Genomic DNA, 20,836 nt, shown 5'->3' with positions numbered 1-20,836 from the left:
TATAGGAAGGCAGCATCCGTGTTCATGGATCCCCAGCACTGAGGCTCTGGTTCAACCACATCAATTTATTTGTCGGCAGCATGTGGGACCGAGCTGCTTGCAGCCAGGGAGGGAGATATCAGCAGTGGGAAGTCAAGGAAATAAATCGATAAAGTCCTGCAGAGAGATTGGGTGTCCTTGGGGACAGTGGGCACTGATCTAAACCTAACAGCCCTGGGCCTCCCACAGACGAGACCCACTGTGGCTGTCGTGGCAGCACATCAGCCCCTCTGAGGCTGATGGACGGGGCTCTGCCTCAGCCCAGCCTGAGTGGCCAAATCCCAGGCTGGCGGGCTCACCCCACTCCCCCAGCCCTACGGGGAAGGGGAAGTAGGTGTTTTCCCAGCAGAGAGCAAGGGGAGCCGCATCTGAGCCCAGGCCGTGGTAATTGGAAGGATGCATCCCGAAGACACGACTGGAGCCTCCCGTTAGGCAGCCTGCCGTGTCTCCCGAGGGCGCCAGCCTGAAGAGTTGTGACAAAGCCCCCCGCCCACCCTCGCCAGACCACGGCAGAAGATTCAGCTCTGCCCTGAAGTACCAGCATGGGTTTGGAAGTCTCAAAAGCCCCACCGGCTGCTGTAGCAAATTACCACAAACTTGGTGGCTTCAAACAACACAGATTTATTCTCTTACAATTCTGGGGACTGGAAGTCTGAAGTCAGTTTCACTGGCCTGGTCAAGGTGTCAGCAGGGCTGGTTCCTTCTGAAGTCTCTAGGGGAGAATCCATTTCCTTGCCTTTTCTAGCTTCTTGGGGGCTGCCTGTGCTCCTTGGCTCGTGACCCCTTGTTCACACCACTCAAACCTCTTGCTTCCCTCATCACAAATCTGTTCTGTAGTCAAACCTCCCTCTGCCTACCTTTTATAAGGATACTTGTGGTTTTATTTAGGGTCCACCTGGGTAATCCAGGATAATCCTCCCATCTCAAGATCTTTAACTTCACTTAATCTCATCTGCAAAGTCCCTTTTGCCACATGAGGCAGCATTCACAGGTTCCAGGGTTTAGGACATGGACATCTTTGGGAGCCGTGGTCCCAAAGCTACCACATTCCTTTCACCTGGGCATCCAGATCTCCACTGAGGGCCTTCTGAGGTCACCTCAAGATGCTGATGTTGACCCATAGCTAGTGAGGAACCACTGGGGTGGGGGCCAGGTGGAGTCTGTCCTGAAGAGGTCGGCATCACGAATAATGTGCCAAAGCCTCAGCAGCTGGGAGCAACACTGCCCCAGATGCTGGAGCAAATCATAAGACTTGTACCAGGCAGGTCCCAACATCACTATAAAGAAAGAAACTAAGGCTCAGTGGTGAGGAGCCTGAGTGACCCTAGGCGCCCTGGCCTCATCCCTGGGCCATAGCAGCTGTTTCTCTGTCCCCAGAGATCCCAGCAGAGATGCCTGAGCATGGCCGTGCAGGAAAGCCGGTGCTTTATTTTCATTACCCAACCTGCCCTGTGGAGGTACCCAGCAGGCTGCCTGGGCTCTGCAGAATTTATTTATTTACATGGGAACTCAGCCCCAGGAACAGCGTTGAAGGAATTGGCTTTCTCGGTGCTAGCCTCAGGATCTTCGGTGGGGGGCCATCTCACTGCAGCCTCGAAGGGGCCGCCTAGGATTGAGATCTAGCAAGAAAGTAGGCTGGGGGGGAAAGACCAAGGATCAGCCGTGCCTTGTACAGAATCCTGTTTTGGGAATACTAGTCGGAGCTGGTGGAACATTCTGGATGCCCCTTACCTTGTGGGGGAGTAGGGCTGCAGACCGTTTGGCAATTTGCCCCTGGGCTCACCCTTCACTCCAGGACATGCCTGGGAAATACTGGGCAGCAAGATGGGTGTCTGAGACCCTGCCAGGGCTGGAGTCAAACACGATCATTGTTCTGTCTGAAGTCAAATTCCCTCTTCTCCCTCTGACATCTCAGATCACATACCAGCTTCTCTGAGTCCTCCCAGTGGGCCCAAGTACCCACACTCTCCCTCTTCCTTGGGTATGTGTCATCCCAATAACACTAGAGAGAAAAAAGTTTTGTATTTGAGGAGCGGCACTGAGAGCCATGGCTTTGGCAGTTCTAATGAGGCACCAGCAGCAGCCCAAACGGCAGCGCCTATTCTGCTTTGACCATCAGAGGCTGGGTGGACACCTGAACGAGGCAATCTTGCCATCCAGTGTAATCGTTCTAATCCCAGTGTCGAGAACAGCCCCAGAGGTCCCGTCACAGCCCGCCGCTCTGATCTGGGTGGAAGGCCCGTGGCCGGCAGCTGGAGAGGGGACAGGCGGGAATGCTGCTTTTGCCAGAATCTGTATTTGTGGATGGAGATGTTGCCATTAGCAGGGAGGGCTTCGAGGGAGCCCTGGTATGGGCCACTGCTGACCCTCCCCAGAAAGAAGCTTTTCTGAAATGATGTAGGGAAGGTGCCGGAAAGGATGGAGAAATGATCTAGGAGTGACAGATAAGAGGGCTCATTGTCACTTCCCATTTCTGGGGTCCTTTTGGAGTCCAAAGCTGTGAGGCTTGTGAAAGCCAGATCAGATGGGCTCATTTCAAGGATCACTCTGTCCCTCTCCCAATCAAGTACAGGAAAATCTAGGGCCTGCACTAGCAGGGCCAACATTTAGACTGTCCCACCTTTCAACTCTGAACAGTAACTGTTTCCAGGAGAATCCATCTTAATCCTTCAGCCACGACTTGGAGGGCACCCGATCATGCTGGGTGGCCACCCTGGAGTCTCAGCTGCTCTCTGCTGTGGCAACAGATGTCCTTTTGAAACTGCCGAATTAACCCTTTGCACCCGAGATTCTCATTTTAATTATTGGAAATGCATCACCCAAGTGATGCCGCTTTTCAAACTTGCTGGTAAAGCCAGCTCCTGACCAGCTTGGGCACACACGTCATCCTTCACAAGCAAAATGCCAGAGCCACTCTCTGCGCCTTCTGCCAGCGGGGGTGGGGGGGTACGTGTCATGGTCCAGACAGGTCCCACCCCTCCTCAGAGGGGACGGAGCCTATGGTCAGCCAGCAGGAGGAGGAAGTGATGCTGCCCCTAAACGCCCACCTGAAGACAACCTTGGCATGACCCAGGCACCTGGGCACAAGGGTGCTGCCCTGAGGCAGACTCCAGGGCCTGGTTCTGAAGGAACCCCAAAATCTCCAGACCCCCCCAAAGGCTATTTCCAAACTCAAGGATGCTACATGGGGCTCTGAAGCCCTCCTTGGTCCTTCTAAGGAGGCAGGCCCTGCTCTGGGGTCACCAGACCTGTTCAGAGGGGTGAGCAGAGGATGGGGACAGACTGGGAAACAGAAGGTGATACATACCCCCAGACCCAGCTGCCAAGGGCTCCTCCCACTCCCTGTGCACGAGGCCAAGAGGACTCCTTGAGTCTTCAGTGCCCTACCACAGTCGTTGCCAGGACCTGCGGTCAGGAAACTGTGCAGGTGGCCCTGGCAGCCCATCTCCTCGGAAGAGAACCAGGGCCAAACGGATGGGCGGGCACAATTACCTGGTGGCACTTCATTAGCAGGAGGCATTGGGCTGTTGTTCAGTGGCAGGCGACAGTGACAGGGAGTGACAAGAAACACTTGAATCCCATTATGGATTAATCAGCAGATGGGGCTGGCGGGCACCGTGCTGGGCTGTCACACCACTGCCTCACGGAGCCCCTCCATGGCTCCTGCTGCACCTTCTTTTAAGGCATCCTCCCATTAGTGCTCTGAATGGTGGGGTAAGGGAGTCTGGCACCCTCCAGAAGGGGGAGGCCTGGTAGTTCCCTGACTGGGTGCAAACCCATTCTTTCCCTTCCCAGTGTCCTGAGCAAGTGCCCAGGAAAGGGCCTGCTCTCAGGGTGGAGCTGGGTGCCACGGGCTCATTGAGGATGACAGTTTTGCTTATGGGGCCTCCTGCCCATGCCAGTCTAAGCTCAACGCAGCCCTGCGGGGAGGGACCCCTTCCCATTTTACACATGAGGAGATCAAAGAGATTTGCCCAAGGCCTGTCACACAGCAAGTGAGTGGCAGAACTGAGATTCAGGCAGAGATGTGGCTGGCTGCAGAGCCAAGTGCTTCCTTTCCTCTCTGGAGCTTCCCTGAAGAGGAAGGCCCCAGGCTCCCTGCACGCGGGGGAGCTGACAGGCCTTCCTCCCTCCCGCCTTTGGTCCCTGACATCTAGGCATCTGGCTTTCGCAGACGGCAGCAGTCACCACCCTGAACTCCCGTCCTTCAGACAGCAGCTCTGTAACAAGCTAGCAAGAATAGCCAAGGGGTTAAAAAACCAGAAATGAAATGTTTCACTTCTCTCTACCCCTCCCCCTCAAAAGTTAGTCCTTAGTATGAAATAGACATCCCCCTTGAGTGTCTTTGGAATTTCTTTTTAAATACAACAGCACGCTAGAGAGAACCTGCCGGGCCCAGGCACAGATCCTCCAGGGAGCAGTGCCTCTGTTTCCCCATCTGCCACATGCACGTGGCCAAAATCATTCCTTGAGTGCTGAGGCATGAGATGGGGGCACACGGCTGGCCCTCGGTATTCAGCTGCCCCTTCCTCACTGCCTTGGAAGTTTTGTCACTGAAACCCTTGTCCACATTTGATTCGTTTATGTAAGAGGGAGAGAAAACAAAACAAAACAAAACCACTGCCGTCAAGTTAATTCTGACTCATAGCGACCCTACAGGAGAATAGAACTGCCCCAAAGGGCTTCCTAGGCTGTAAATCTTCACTGAAGCAGACTGGCACGTCTTTCTCCAGCACAGCAGCTGGTGGGTTCAAACCAACCTTTCAGTTCGCAGTTGAGTGCTTTAAACACTGCACCACGAGGGCACGGGGGCGGGCAGGGAAAGGAGGTCTCAAAGATCATGTTAAAATAGCTCCTTTCTTGTGAATCCCAACTTCTCAGGGTTTAGGGGGAGAAGCCCTTCTGGGCAGTCGCTGCAGTGAGGACCAGACCACACCTCAGTCTGGAGTGGCCCCTCTTGCCCCTCGAGTTACCCTCGTCTCACAGCTGAAAACTCTCTTGTCCTCCTCCCTTGCAGATGGCAGCTCTCCAGAGCCCCTTCTATGGAGATAAAATGAACCTTTTCTCCCTCTGCCAGAAGATCGAACAATGTGACTACCCGCCTCTCCCGGGAGAACATTACTCTGAGAAGGTGAGTTTGCCGTCTGGGCATGACTGAAGCCAGGGGCCAGACCCACTGGGCCCCACATAGCCAGCAGCGGCTCAAGAGGAGAGGCAGTTCCAATATGCCACAGCTGTGAGGTTTAGCTTGGGTTCACTTAACAGGTTGGAGAAGAGTCTGGGAAAGTGACCCAGAGGGGTGACAGGTAAATTAATTTTACCAAAGAAGGGGCTTCACGGACAGCTGTGTGGACCCTCGACAGCAGCAGGAACAGCGGGAGTTGGCAGATGCGGCCCACCGGCACACTTCTGCCAGCACGTTTTGGCTTGAGTTTGGGGCTCGCTGCCGTAGGTCCCAGAGGCACCGTGAACCAGTCACAGAGGCAGGAGGCGGGCAGGCCCTGGCTAACCTGACACCACTGCTGACTGCCGCTCCTCATCCCATGACGTGAAACCAGGGTCAGCGAACGCGTCTCCTTCCTACTGTAAGGGACCTAAGTCGCACCTTGGGCTTTTAGTTTCGGCACTGTACGTTTGGTGCAGGGGCTCTGGAGACAGACTCTGACAGGTCTGGCACTGGGCTGTGCTGGTTTCTAGCTGTGTGACAGCATCATCCTCCTCAGTTCCATCATCTGGAAAAAAGAGCTAGTACTTCTCCTTCATGGATATGATGAAATGATAGGTTTTACAGCACAGTAGTGGTTCAGAATGTAGACAGGTTCACACACTTCCTCCACTCTTCTTGAGCGAGTCACTTAACCTCTCTGAGTCTGTTTCCTCATCTGTAAAATGGGGATAATACTAGAATCTACTTCACAGGGTCAGTGTAAGGATTAATTAAGGCTATGCATTTGACGTGCTCAGCCAAACACCAGGCTAACACATGAGCACTTCCCACCATCGTCTGAAATAGCTACGGAAAGTAGCATTGGATCTGGCTCAGAGTGCTCAAGGGCAATGCTAGTGGGTGTAAAGTGGCGTTTGAGACCTTCCGAAGCCCAACCTGCAGGACCACAGGCCATTACCTCACAATAACAGCTCACATTTATTAGACTTACTGTGTTGAGTCCTCCCGTCACCCCATTTTACCCATGAAGAAACTGAGACACAGATGGGTTAAGTAACTTGCCCAAGGTCACGTAACTTGTAAGTTGTGTAGACAGGATTCAAACCCAAATGACAGCCGCCTGAGCCTGCACACTGCATCTGGCCACTGTGCCATCCTGTTTTTGATGGCACATCTCTTCAGTAGCCAATAACCCAGCAGGTGGAGTAAGGTGCCCTCCTGCAGCTTGCTGGAATCACCACCCTGAAGGCTCTGAAGGCTTTGGAAGGAGCAGCCCCTGCCCCCCAAGGGCCGGGCCTTTGCAGGCCAGGCTGCAGAGACCAGATCCCCTGATGTGCTCAGACCCTGTGGTTGGGCAAGCCTAGCCAACCAGAGGCCCCCGTGGTCACTGGCCTTCTCTCAGCCATCTTTGTACTTAACACATTGCTCGCTGGCTTTGCAGACTCCCAGAGGACAAAGTTCGGGTCAGGAATGCACTTCCCCATAAAGTTGTACAGTGTACTTCCTCTCAGCCACAGCTTGTTTCAATGGCATGCAAAATTCTCCAAGTACCTTTGGGGGAAGTACTTAATGCTCTGAAGTGAAAGTTAGTAGGAAAGGAAAAACTAAATTCTTTACCAAAAAGTTAACAGTTGCCATTTGGTTTTTCTATTTTCTCATCTTTTGTTTAAATTTCAAATTCAGTACTACTCAGAGACAAGACGCCATGCAACTTGGAGCAAATGACTTCTGTGCCTCAGTTTCCCATCTGTAAATGGAAACCCGAATCTCAGTTAAAAGGCTGAAAAAGATAAAGCCGTCAGCCCCCTTCTCTCCCAAGTCAGTCGTCCTGTGTTCCTGAGCTACTACTCCCCAAAGTGCTGGGACCTCACCAGTTCAGTACAGACGTAAGATGTGCATCTTGGCACTGTAGCCCCTCAGCACGCCTCATTTCAAGTTTTATCACCTGTTAGAAATGGAAATAAGGAAGGCACTTCATTTTTATTTTGTTCTTGTTTCCCTGGATTTCTGAAAATTTCAAATATGTATTCATTGTACTGTGTGGGCTACTCACAAGTGAGCAATTCAGGTCACACAGACTTTGCCTTAAACTGGGTTTCTTGAGTGTTTTAACCTGTCAGAGTTCAGCCACAGCTACCTTACTTTGAGTATTGTTAAGACCTGACTCCAGGAATGTGAGCAGGCTGTAGGCTCAGCTGTCATCTGTTCAGGGTTTTTATAAGCACCGGGATCCCCAAAACGGAGCACATGCAGGTTGAAGGTATGCCCTAAGGCTCCGTAGACCAGTTAGAAAATTGCCTGTCCAGATGAACCCTGTTTGCAGGAGGCCCGGGCCCACTCAGCCTGAAACACCTCATCCGGCAGTCTATACAGTCACCCCTGGGCCTCCAGGATGCCCCTTTGGCCCTCCCCAGCATCCCTGAGCGTGGCAACTGGAGGCCACTTGAGACCCCTCTTATTCAGGACCTTCCCTCTCCCTGCTGCTGCCCATGACCCCACAGGGTGAGCCAGCCCCTCCAGCAGCAGGTATTTAAATGAAAAACATTGTGGTGAGCCCAGTGATGCAAGTTAAGATGCAGGCTTTTTAAGGTCATTATTTTAATTACCATTAAAATAATTGGCACTCTGGCTATCAGAACGTGAGGCGATCAGAGGCTCAAGGCACCCCCTCCCCCACCTCGAGGCAGGAACAGCCTTCAGTGCCTGTATAATTAAAAGCTCTGTCTTTCATGAGCACAATAAAGAGGCCAGAGGGTGGGCAGACTGCAGCCCTGCTGCATGTTAATGCCTTTATTATGATCAATAAGCCCTTCCTTGAGTTCTGTCCTCTGGTTTGGGCATCTGCATGACTGACAGCAGAGATACACGCACAAGAATAGCTTTGCCGCCCAGTGCTGTGGAGGACAGTTGAGAGTTCAAAGTTATTTAGAGGTAACCACTCTGAGAGTGTCAAAGCGTGGCCTTTGGGGCCAGACAGGCCTAGGATTGGTCCTGGCTATCCCTTGGTAGCTGTGGGGGCTGTACATACAGTCTTCTAGTTGCTACAAGGATTAAATGGGTTAATGCAGATACAAGTACTGAGTGCAGTGCCTTGGTAAGGCTGCTTTCTTAATAACACAAACCGTTCTCTCCCTTGCAGTTACGAGAACTGGTCAGCATGTGCATCTACCCTGACCCCAACCAAAGACCGGACATTGGATATGTGCACCAGGTTGCCAAACAGATGCACGGCTGGACTTCAAGCAGCTGAACTTGGATGCACCGTGCCTTATGAAAAGCCAGCACCATTTTGCCTTACTTGAGTCATCCTCTCTCAGAAGTGGCCACCTGGTAGCCTAGAACTAAGACAAGAGGGTTCAGCAGGTTCCCCAAAGGGGGCCAGGCTTTACAGCAGACATGCTGAAGACGGCATCTGGGGAGGGCATTGGTCACATGTTACTGATGGTCAAATTCAAAAGTTCTGTAAGTGTTGTAGACAATCTAGGCTGGGTTGTTAATAAGGAGGGGTTGACTGAGTAAGCCCCTGAAGTGCCCCTTGTATCAGGATTGTAATGTGAATCCTTTGGAGAATTTCTTCAGTGACTTGTCAACGTTCATACTAACAGAACTGCAAGAGACTGTGATTTGTACAGTGAGCCTTTGAAAATGGTTAGCAGCAAGTTCAGTTTAGTTCTTAGAGTCTTTTCCAACAATCTGTGAGCTTAATTTAGTCTGTTGTAAAGGGATAAAGTGGAAATGACTTTTTTCACATAGAATGGAGATTTTGCTAATATTTTTTATCTATATTATAACTTGATGAATGACAGTGAGGAGAACTCAGCATCTGGCATAGAGCTCCAGAAGGCAAATATCTGAAAGCCATGGGGGTTTTCCTTGCAGTCCGGTTCAGCCATCTTCTACTGACCACCCGCTATGTACCAGGCACTTCATCATCTGCTTGAATGCTGAGACTTCATTTCACTATCAGTGTTAAGCCGTGGAATCGCGGGATACAAAAAAGACAAGGCCTTTCCCCTCAGGCTGTCCTCTCTACGAATTCTGATTCTGCAACTTCCTAGTGTGATCTTGGACAAATTTCTTAACTTTCTGAGCCTTAGTTTCCTTACCTGTAAAATGGGATTAATAATACCTACCTTTAGGGTTGTGACAGAATTTGAAATAAAACATGCAAGTTATCCAGCACATAGTAGACGTTCCAAAAATGGTAGCCACTCCCCACCTCACAGAACTGAAGTCCACAGATCATGTAAGAATTCATGTACAGCTGTACTATGTGTAGGAAACCAGACATGTGTTCATTTATTTCTTATTCCCAAACAGGATTAACTGTGAAGATTAATTTATAAATGTGAATTCAAGCTCTGAAGGAAATAGTTTGAATTTTGTCTTTATACTCAAATTAATCCTCAAATGGTCTAAGTTGACGTCCACTGACTTGGTGACAGTTCAGCCCTCAAGACCAGAGCACACACGCCCACCTGTTCGTTGGTGTCCGGTGTTTCTTGACTCTCCTAGCCTCCACAGGAATAAAGGACTTGGGAAGGAGGCACTGCTGTGTTTCCGTGTGAACTCTGTTCTACTGTAACACTGTAGGTTTTCAGAGATTTTCTTCAGATGCAACCTTTGCTTTGTACTTGTTCTCCATGTTTGAAATAAAATGGGGTAAGAGGGGTTACTTCTGTGAATGAGTCTGATTCATGGATAATTTTAAAAGTTTCATACTTTCCCCTTCCAAACCAGTGGGCCCTACACTTAAAACCGTGTCAGAAGCACCATTTCTTGAAGAGTCTTTAAAAACACAGTTTCCCAGGCCCCAGACATTCTGAGTAATCCTGGAATTTTTTTAAGCTCCCCAGATAATAATCATCAGCCAAGTTGCTGCCCTAAATAATTCCACTGTTCTCCCCACCCAACTCCTGGCAGTTGTGACAAGGGACGCTGGCTACCAGTGGGTCCACTCTAGAAGACTGGTGCCAGGCCTCTTTCATGTGTCCCCCAGCAATGCTCTCCCCAGGGGAAAGTCAAGTGTCTGTCTCCTGCCTAGCACTCACCACTGAAAGTTGTTCCAGGTCCAGACAGATATTTAGCCAATATTCCTCTTATGGCTCTCAGAACCCCTATTGCGTCTCCCTTGGAAAAACCAGCCTGAGAACACAGATGAACTTGCTTTCTCTACTCCATCCCTTTTCAACATCATGAGAACAATTCTGCTTGACTAATAGGACCCTCTGGAGACATACAATTTCAACCATTCACCAGGCCTCATGTTTGTGAAATGATTGTGTCTTAATTATTACAAAACAGTAAACCCAAAAACATTCCTTCCGATTTCTGTGGCACTAGACAAAGTGGAGTTCACTCAAGTTCATGCAGCTACAAGCAAAGCAAATGGTCTGCCCCTCCTCCCTTTTCTTGGGCTCTAGAAATCAAACTGGGAGATTCATCTTTCTTTCTTTCTTACTTGGCTGCTGGAGTAGAAGGCTGTGTTGCACTCAACCTAAAACAAAACAAAACGAGAGCCACCCTGAACAAAAACAAGTTAGCACAAGGGGTGGGTGTAAATGTTCACGTGAAGAGTCAAAGTAGCCCAATCTGACTTTCTGCAACAGATGAGGCATCACACTGCTGGGTTTAGGAGAGTTACATCACTCTTTACACCCACCACAACCTAGACTGGTGCTCAGGGAGAAATTCACATCCTAAAAGAGGCCAGGCTGACGGGTCTTAGCAACCCCCCAAAACACACAGCCCCCAGGCCTCGACCACCCGATCTGTTTTTTTTTTTAATTATTATTTATTTAGTTTCATTCAGCAAACATTAGCCAAATGAATCTCTTATGCGGAGGAGACCCTCCGATGCCCGTCTTCTAAAGCAATAACCAGCCAGGCATCCAATGACACCATTCAGGAAGTGTCCATCGTTTGGACTGTTTCTTCCAGGACCTCTATTTCCAGGTTAGTGACTTTCTCGGTGAGGACGGCAGTGGTCCCTTTCTCACACCTGTAGCGGCCAGACCTAGGGAGAGAAAAACGAAAGTATATTAGGATTCCCCTAAGGTGTCCTGCAGAGGGCAGGAGAGAGTGAAAAATATTCAGAAGAGGCAGCAAGCAGGTCTGGTCTGGAATATGGGCTCCCCTAGTTCCCAGCTTGGTGACCCTGGGAGGAACACAACTTCCCTAAGGTTCACTTTCCTCATCTCTGAAGTGCTATGAAATGGGGACCCCTGGAAGGTATAATACACCTTAAAAGAGATAATGCAGAGAAAGCACCTGGCATTCAAATTTCCTTCCCCATCTCATATCCCCAGCAGATGCCGGAAAGTATCTGGTCATTTGATTTAAGCTTCAATCTTGCTAAAGCATCCTTCAGTAACCAACAGGAAGTAAAACCTTTAAGTTTCTTCAGAAGCAACAAGAATGAAATAACTATTACCTTAAACATTTTTAAAATGCCTGGAAGCATAAACAATGTAACACAATCCATAGCCAAACTGTGGGCTTGTCACTTTAGACCACAGCCTCGAGACTCAAGACAGTTGCCACCACAGGGACAAGGCAGATTACCAGAACGACACACCCAACACCTTTTCCTGGAGTGAATCTGAGCACAAGGCAGTCTGTAAGATATATATTTGAACCATTCATTAATTCTCACAGTGGGGCCAGGAGTGACGATATGGTCAAGCAGCAGCACAAGCCCACAGGTTTTTCTGGTCTGTCCCTAGCTGGGGCATTATTTGTCAACCTGGCACAAGGGGCATGGACTAACAGAAGGCTGCTTGGCTGTGCCATGGCCATGTGTTCCTCAGAAACCTACCGTCCCAAATGGGAACTTGGCCTCAAAGAGGAACAAAGGTGCAGAAAAAAGGGAGGGAGATTTGCAGAGCTCTGTATCCAACTCAGGAGCTTGGGCAGCAAAGAACGGCTTACCATCATTTCTGCAAAACTTTCTCATACCACCACACTCTATTCTTTGTAAATATATAATTTTACTTATTTTGTCATTGAGAATATACACAGCAAAACACAGACCAATCCAACAGTTTCTACATGTACCATTTAGTGACAGTGATTGCACTGAGTTGTGTAACCATTTTCACCTCCTTTGCTGAGCTGTTCCTCCCCTTTTAACATAAATTCTCTGTCCTTTAAGGTTCCTATCTAATCCTTCGAGTTGCTGTTGTCAATTTGATCTCATACAGTTAGTTCTTAAAAGAGCATAATGCTCAAGGCAGACATTAAGCTAAACTACTGTTTGGTTTTAAGAAGACTTGAGGGGATATTTTTGATTTAGGTTTAAAGATTATCTCAGGGCAATAGTTTCAGGAGTCCATCCACCTTCCAGGGCTCCAGAAAGTCTAGAGTCTATAAGAATTGGAAATTCTGTTCTTCATTTTCCCCCTTTTGATCAGGATTCATCTATGGAATCTTTGATCAAAATGTTCAGTAATGGTAGTTGAGCACCATCCAGCTGTTCTGGTTTCATGGCGAAGGAGGCAGTTTTTTGTAGAGGTAATTAGCCATGCATTCCATTTCTTCCTCCTATTCCTGACTCTCCTTCTTCCTCTGTTGCTCCAGGAAAATAAAGACCAATTATTGTAGCCTGAAGGCCACTTGCAAGGTTATAAGACTCCAGGCACTATGCATCGATCTAGGAGGTAGAACAGAAGCACTGAACATGTTATTAGGCCAAATTAAATAGGATATCCCATGAAACCATGGCCCTATACCTCCAAACCAAGAAATCAAATCCCATGAGGTTTTTGGTTGTTCAAAAGCAGTCTCAACAGCTACTCTATTTTTTTTTGGTCATTGTTGTAAATATATCTATCACACAACTTTTGCCAATTCAACTTTCTATACGTATACAACTTATTGACAGCAATTACAATAACTGGCTGTGTATCCCCACCCTTAATGCGTTACTTCCATCACCATTAAACCCTCCCTCCTGTCCCTGGTAACCACTAATAAACTTTGTTCTCTATACATTTGCCTTTTCTTGTCTTTTATATGTTAGGTCATACAATATTTGCTGTATCGTGACTGACTTACTTCATTCAGCATAATGTCTTCCAGCTCCATCTATACTGTAGCATGTATCAAGGCTTCATTTCTCCTACTGGCTGAGTAGTATTCCATTCTATGTATGTACACATTTTCTTTATCCATTCATCTGTTGACAGATATTTAGGTTCCTTCCACCTTTTGGCTATTGCTTCAGTGAACATCGGTCTACAAGTCTCTGTTTTCAAGTATTTTGGGTATATATCTAGGAGGGGAACTACTGGGTCATATGGTAATTCTATTTTTAGTTTTTTGAGGAACCACCATCCTCACTTCCAAGGAGAACTCTGGCTGTATTTCTTACAAGTCATGTACAAGAATACATACTATCTCTCAACAGCTCAAATGTGGTTTTCAGAATTCTCACCCAGGACACTGGGTTCAGTCTGAATAGAGTGTAACCACTACCCCCTCCTACCATCATCTCTTCATCATGGACTTGCCCAAGTCATGCAGTACCTTGTAGGTGACTGGTGAAGCAGGCCATGCAGGGATACTTGGCTCAGGTCCTCAGGAAGCTCAGCAAAGCTCACTCCTCCAACATAGCTCTGAGCCTCAAAAGTTGCTCCCCTTCCTGCTGCTAAAGGCCCGAGGAACTGCATGGAATCATTAACAATCACCTAGTCCAGTTCTATCATCTCAAAGGCAGGGAGACTAACTTGCCTCAAGTCCCAAGCTAGCTGCTGACATTTCCTCCACCACTGAGCCACGGCTCTCTGCTGCTGGGCTGCTCTACCATGCGAGAACACAGTGAGCTGTCACAATTTTGAGTGAAAGCAGCAACAAATACTTGCTGGTTTTGAATGCTCCATTCTTTCCTTATAAATCAGGAGATTTAGAGCATGAGTATATGAAGAGGGGTTAAAGCAAGCCTTCCAGAAGATGATGTGCTTGCTATCCTCTGGCCTTAGCTGTGGGGCTGAATGGGAGGTGGTCCAGTTTATAAGTCCTGTTGTCCTACACCAGCCCTCTCGGCCCTGCCACACTCTGATGAATGCAGCCACAAGCAGAGCTCAGGAGCCACATCTTGAGCTGTTCAGGTTCCAGGAAGAGGTCAGAAGACAGAGGATGGCCAAGCAGCTGGACAACCATGAGGGGAATTACAAATGAGCTGCTCATCTGCACACTCCCCAGCCACCAGGTCTGAAACCTTTCAGTTTCGTTCAGCAACTAGATCCATATCCCACAGCTCTTCACCTGGGTCACATGCTGAGAATATGGCATCTGCTCAGCACGTGACACGGGCTAAATGGCAGGACTCTCCATAGAGCAGGGAACCCCAGAAACACTCCCAAGCCTAACTTTTGGATATGCGTCATCAGTGGTTTATAATCTTTTAGGAGGCATGGACCACTCTGAAAAAAAAAAAGATACGAGCTGTCTGCCCTGAAAAACACACCTTCTCACAGAATTTCAGGGGATTCTTTAAGAGACACACCTTTCCTCCCCAATTCCCAGCTTACAGCTCCTTCCTGGCACCCCTGCCCCACCTCTCCCATCAATATTTTACGAATTAAATAACTTTTCTACACCTGATACCAGCCCACAGTCATAAAGCAAATGATTCAAAGGTCTGTTGTGCATGGCTGGCCTGGGGTACACTAGATTTACTTAATGTGGGGAAAAATCAAGAAAACCCTGTCCAGATGCCATGGAGATATCAAAGGTGGCCATGGAAGGCAGTGGACACAGGGGAGAATGTAATCTGCTTCATTTACCTGGTGCCCTTCTTATTAGGCACTGAGAATGGGCGGAGAAAATCCAGCTTGCTCTTGCTGATAACACAGAGATCAATGTTGCTTCCAGACCCCAAGTCATTGAAGATGCCAGCTGCAATGGCTTCACTCACCAGCTTCTTGGCGTCCTCCTCCTGAAAAAGAGAATGGCAACAGTAGTGTCCATAGCCAGACTGTGGCCTTGCTCTGTTAGTTCACAAAGTGCTTTCACAGGCAGTGCTCAAAACCACCTGTGGAGTAGGCATTTGTTTCAATACTCATCTTATGATGAAGAAAATGACTCAAAGTACCCGAGTGATTTACCCAAGGTCTCTTAGCTGGTAAATGGGCCTTTCAACCCCTTTATGCATGTGTCCTCTCTTCACCACGCTGCTTAAAGGTCAATCATTTAAAAACTGGGGACTCTGGGCTAACAGAGGACAATTTACCATCTAAAATAGGGGTCAGCAAACTTTCCTTATAAAGGCCCAGACAGTAAATATTTTAGGCTTTGTAAGCATGCAGTTTCTGTCACAACTACTCAATTCTGTCATCATAGCATAAAAACAACCATAGACAATACGTAAACAAATGGGCATGATAATAAAGTTCCAATAAAACTTTATTAGCAAAAACAGGTGGTGGGTCAGATTTGGATAACAGGCTATATGTAGTTTGTTGACCTCTGACCTAAAATGTCCAACAACAGCTGAAATTTGCTTCCTGGTCCCATAATGGACAGTCATTATCACCCAGAAAAACACTAACACCAAAACACAACAGTGATCTAGGAAAATGTTTGCAGATAAGGATGGAACCCCTTGCCCAAGAGAATCTATCTCCTCCTACTAATGAGCCTACAAGTTCACTGAAGTGATTCATTTCTTTGAAACACTCTCTCCTCTGCTCTACTTTTGGAAGCAGGTCTAAGACTCCAACAGTTACCAGTGTACAAGCGGATTAATTCATCTCTCATCCCAGAAGGCCTATCATGTGCCAGGCCCTGTGCTAGGAGCTGGGGCTGCAGAGACAGATAGGGCCCCAGGTCCCTGCCCTGTAGGGGCTTAAAGTTCAGAACGGGCATGAGACCCAAGTAACTACAATGCAATGTGATAAGGGCCAATGGGAAACCAACAGGAAGCTGTGGGAACACTGGCTAGGTCAGCGAAGGCTTTAGGTAGGGTTGAAGGCCAGGCACACCAAGCACCCCAGAAAACGAGGTAGCGAAACAGAAGGCAGGCAAGTGAAGGAAACAGGGTAGGGTCCAGGGAACATCAAGTTAAAACCCTTTATGCAGTAAGAATAAAAATGAACCAAATTCCCAAAGAAGGGAATCCGACCTGTTCTGCAGCCCTTCCCAAACCACCAGGACAGGAGAGTCCATAAACCATGCTAGCTGAACTAAGGAGAGCTCATCTAAGTAACACCCTTTGAGAAATATACACTCCCTGCCTAAAATTCCATTCTTTAGATCCTCCAAAGGTAGATTCACTGACTTCAAGTTGTCAGAAGATCTGGGAGACCACTCAGGGCTCCTGCTCCTCTGACTGCCCCAAGCCGGGAATTGAGACTCCACTGACATGAGCACTCTCAGCAGACTCAGAGGACAGAAAAGGCTCTACTGGAAGGGGGATCCTCAGCAACCTAGTAGCAGTGGCAAGGGAGTTACTTTAATCTTTATCCCCTCACTCTTCACTTCCTGAGTGTCACCTGAGCGGGACCAATGAAGGCATATACAGTATATATACAGTCCTTTAAGAATTATTTCAGCCGAGAATTCCCCTAGTCAGTATTCTCTCCTGGGATTCCTAATAATCTATGAGGCCAAAAGCCTTGCCAGAAACCAGTGAAGGTGGTAGCAAAGAAAGTATTACTTAGAACAGAGATAAAGAAATGGCTGCTGGTGCTGCTACTAGATTAAAAAAAAAAAAAAATTTTTTTTTTTTTTTAATACGGACCACAAAACCCAGCTGCTTTAACAACGCAACCTCATTCCAACTTGTTTCTTTGAAAATGGTCAGTAGACTTTTCATGGTTACATTTTTAAAAAGCAAAGCCCTAGAAATTTAGAACTTATTAAATGAAAATGACCCTCTGCACCCGTGTGTCTGTCTGTGTGTAGGAGGATCCCCTGCATTCCTCTACTCCTGACCTACCATCTCCCCTTTCCCTTCTCTCCTTTGTTGTACTACTTCCTCTGCTTTGTCTTTTCTCATCATTGCTGTTGGTGCCTTGAACCAGCCAATGGTACCTGGCGGACATCACAACTCCTGCTAGTAGCATTTAGGACTACAGATTTAAATTTCCCAAATTATTTTTTCCTGGGGTATGGGGATGGAGAAGATTTAGAAGAAACTGAAATAGATACATGGTATTAGATGTGCAGATCTAATGTCAGTCAATTAGACTGGGCACATAAATCCCAGAATGCTGACAGGGCTATGAGATTACAGGTGATTCTTCTTCTATTTTGCAAATACTCAGTAATGTGAGTAGATAACTTATAAAACTTAAAAATGTGCGAATTTTGAACTATATCATGTATAGCCTGATTTACTCATAAAACTATTATGCTTGCTATTATTTAAATGTAAAGGCTTTTTTAAAAATTAGGAAAAATATACCTTTTAATTCCTTTCCTCCCCACCAATTTTAAGGGCAAAATCTCAAGAAAGAACATCTCGCAACAACCTATCCCCCCCCGCCCCCAGGTCCCACTCCCCTCTCATATACACAGGGCTAAAGATGTCATGAAATGAAATTAACCTGACATTTACGGAGCACCTACTACATACAATGTGCCAAGTCGTTATTTATTTTTACCCCCACAACCATCCTGTGAGGTTGGTATTGTCAGAAACTAGGACTGAGATTCAATGACCCACCCAGGGTCTCACAAGTAGAAATAGGGAGCTGCTATTCAAATCCAGGTCCCCGGGGCTCCACAGCCAGAACACCACAAGCCACATCAGCTCACAAGCAGCCTGCCTCAGCCTTGGGCTCCTAAGCTACTCGCAGACAGGGGAGAGCAGGTTACCTGATTCAGGGCTGTGTCACTCCCCCATCACCAGGATGCTCAGAATGGGGCAAATTAGGGAAAGATGGTTGCCAACTCTCTTTGGGTCAACTAGCAGCATCTCTGCAGGTCATTTCCATTGGGAGAGGGGAGGGAGGGCTGTGTTTCCCAAACTGCCTACAGACCACCACCTAAATAAAGAGCCTTCTTCACTCTCTACCAGGTTAGAGTAACATTTCTACAGTCTAATTATGTCAGAGATCAGTATTAAGATCTAAGGTCTTATTTCACATATTCCATAAAGCAAAAAACAAACTCTCAAAACTGTGAAAATTACCACTTTTATGTAGTTAATGTCTTCAACAGCTATTTATGGAGACCTACTATGTTCTGGGAAATGCTTCATATGCCGAATACTGTCTTTGATTACAGTATTTCCATACCCATAATTCTAGATGCATATGCAAATACACTGCTGGGCATATTTGTTCTGTGTTTTCTTTATGATGGAATTTCACAATTAAACAAGTTTTGTCTTTAACACGTGCTACCAAATATTTAGGAAAACCATCAAGAAAAACTACAAATAAAAGCAAGGGTGGGGAAAACACCACATTTTTCTCTGTTTCTGGCCCACAATAAAGGCAGGAAGCATTGTTTCTGCCTCTCATTCTTCATAGAGAAACTGCACCTCCCTTTTCTGGAAGATGCAGAGCGGCCTGCATCCTGGGCAGCATCTGCCTGGGGACAGCTGCTACAGAGGGGCTCTGACTAGGGTCCTGCAGAGCCCGTGACCCCAGCTGGTCAGGCCCAGGTGCAATGCCTCTCCCACTGCTGGGGCCAGCATCCTCCCATGGCCAGCTGCTCGTGGATTACGCTGCTAGTCACAAGGCAATGTGGATTCAATGTCTCATCCTCGCTACTCGAAAAATGGCCCTGCAAGCTACTGGTAACCTCCTTTTATTTTGAGATGCTCGGCTAAAAGACCACCATGACCCTGGTGATTGAAAGCTAGCTGGTGGACCCAGATTCAAGTTCATCCTGGTAGATGTGGAGGCAGACAGATTGGGTTTGAATCCCCAGGCTCATACCTACTGCTGTGCAACCTCTGGCAAGTCGCTACACCCCTTTGAGTTCACTCTCCTTCTCTGCAATATATTAATAATAAATCCTGCCTCACAAGATTGCTGCAAGTATTAGAAATAAAAGCACCTACTACAGCATCTGGCACATAGCTGATGCTTAATAAATGGTGACTTATTTAATAAAGCAAGTCAAAGGGCTCCTAAAAGCACAGTTTATTTCTAAGCAGCCTGTACCAGGCCCCAGGCCAGGAGAAGGAGGTCCGAACGAATCTGCTGACAAATCTTCATGCAGTGCCACGCAGAAGTTTCTATAATAATTAATCCAAGCAAAAAGCACACTCCCTAAAAGTTCAGAGAATATAAAAGGAACACTTCCTGCTTTATAGCTACAAAGACCAAACTAACTGGGAATATCAGTCCCCCGGGCCACCCCTGCTTCTTAAATGAGATTACAATAAGAGTGATGTACTGTACTACAAGTCAGCTGTGACAAGCAGCACTTTATAGAGCTATCTGTTTGTCTCCATCACTGCATCGCACAATGTGTCCCTGGACTCCAATGTGCAGCTCCATTTACCGCTACATGACAAATGGGCAGCACTTGTAAAAGGCACAAAGAGGTCCACGTCGGCCATGTAATGGTCACCACAGCTGTACCCGAGTGCTTGAGGGGACAAAACAGACCCCCAAGTTCATTAAACTGACCAGTAATGGATCTTTCAAAAAGTGCCTTAGGAATCGTACAGAAAAGGCTAAAATAAATAACTCAGCATGGAGGGCTAATCTGAAATGGTGTTTGATAAATTATTTATAACACAGGCGATTGTCTGCATTTAATATTGGAGCTACTAGCAGCATCTTTAAAAGATGATTTATGTGTTGTAATGCTATTAAACTTTATATTGGCCCACTGCTAGCTATAAAGTCTGCTGAGATTTAGAGAATGAGTTTTAAACTGTCACTGCAACATCATAGGAGATGGAGACTGTATTAAATCTTTACTTTAAACCTGTTATCTGGAGAGTTGCGTTTTGTAGACACTCACAAGCTGATGGATTACCTCGGCATCCGCTATGGTGTAGGTCCAAAACAGTACTGCAAAGAAACTTTTCCACATTATTTTTGTCTACAGCTACAACTGAATTTCTCTTCTCACTTAAGTGATTTTTAAATAGGGAATGTCATCAGAGTAAAATGCAGGTGCCCCAGCCAATGGCATCCTGGACAGTTCAGCACCAAATTAATACTCTTTAAATAAACCCTCCACATCTGACTGTTCAGTTATGCATAGCGAACAGCACTGTACTTACACTGGTGGCAGGCGAGATATTAAATATGCATCTGACTGAAAACCTAACACAGTATTTTAGATACAGCTTCGGAATGTAAAAATACATATACACAGCAAGTCAGTTCAGACAACCAATTTGTAACTAAAATTTTAAAAGAATTTAAAGGCAAATAAAATTGGTCGTTTGCTGGAAAACACACTCCATTTATGTCACTGAGGAGATGACATTAAGGGGTAGAAAAGGGAAGAAATGTTCAGCCTCTTTTCATGAAGAACGGAGCTCCCCTGGCTCTACCACTTTTCGGGGCATTGCCAAGGTATCCCTTTGCCTTCCGTCCTCCTGCCACACCAGAAGTCAAAGGGTAGTGGCCCTTCCTACTTTTGCTCCAGGGGACCAAGAATGTGGGTGGCATCATGGCTTAACTCTCACACAACGTTCATCAATTCTCCTATTTG

At 47.2% G+C, this 20,836-nt stretch overlaps 2 protein-coding genes across 9 annotated transcripts in view; one reads left to right on the top strand and one right to left on the bottom strand.

Moving 5' to 3' along the window:
• NEK6 (NIMA related kinase 6) overlaps positions 1-9,877 on the top strand; it is an 87,652-nt gene extending 77,775 nt beyond the window's left edge. For all 6 annotated transcript variants that reach the window (XM_010587636.3, XM_010587635.3, XM_023544932.2 and 3 more), the window contains 2 exons: positions 5,057-5,170; positions 8,346-9,877. In XM_010587636.3, coding sequence (XP_010585938.1) covers positions 5,057-5,170; positions 8,346-8,456 — 225 coding nt within the window. In that variant the 3' untranslated portion in view covers positions 8,457-9,877. The remainder of the gene's footprint in view (positions 1-5,056; positions 5,171-8,345) is intronic.
• A 91-nt stretch (positions 9,878-9,968) lies between these two features.
• The window catches only part of PSMB7 (proteasome 20S subunit beta 7), a 70,099-nt gene continuing 59,231 nt past the window's right edge, over positions 9,969-20,836 (bottom strand). Inside the window, exons 7-9 of one of the 3 annotated variants that reach the window (XR_010323021.1) lie at positions 14,992-15,143; positions 13,262-13,382; positions 11,110-11,222 (exon numbers count right to left, since the gene is read on the bottom strand). Coding sequence is in view for 2 of the 3 variants with exons in the window: in XM_003407747.4 (XP_003407795.1) it covers positions 11,111-11,222; positions 14,992-15,143 (264 nt within the window). In the remaining variant the exon portion in view is untranslated. The other 2 variants (XM_003407747.4, XM_064291451.1) reach the window with 2 other exon arrangements.

Source organism: Loxodonta africana, chromosome 9, assembly GCF_030014295.1.
Source record: "Loxodonta africana isolate mLoxAfr1 chromosome 9, mLoxAfr1.hap2, whole genome shotgun sequence".
Taxonomy (NCBI): Eukaryota; Metazoa; Chordata; class Mammalia; order Proboscidea; family Elephantidae; genus Loxodonta; species Loxodonta africana.
This window is presented reverse-complemented; position numbering and strand designations above follow the sequence as displayed.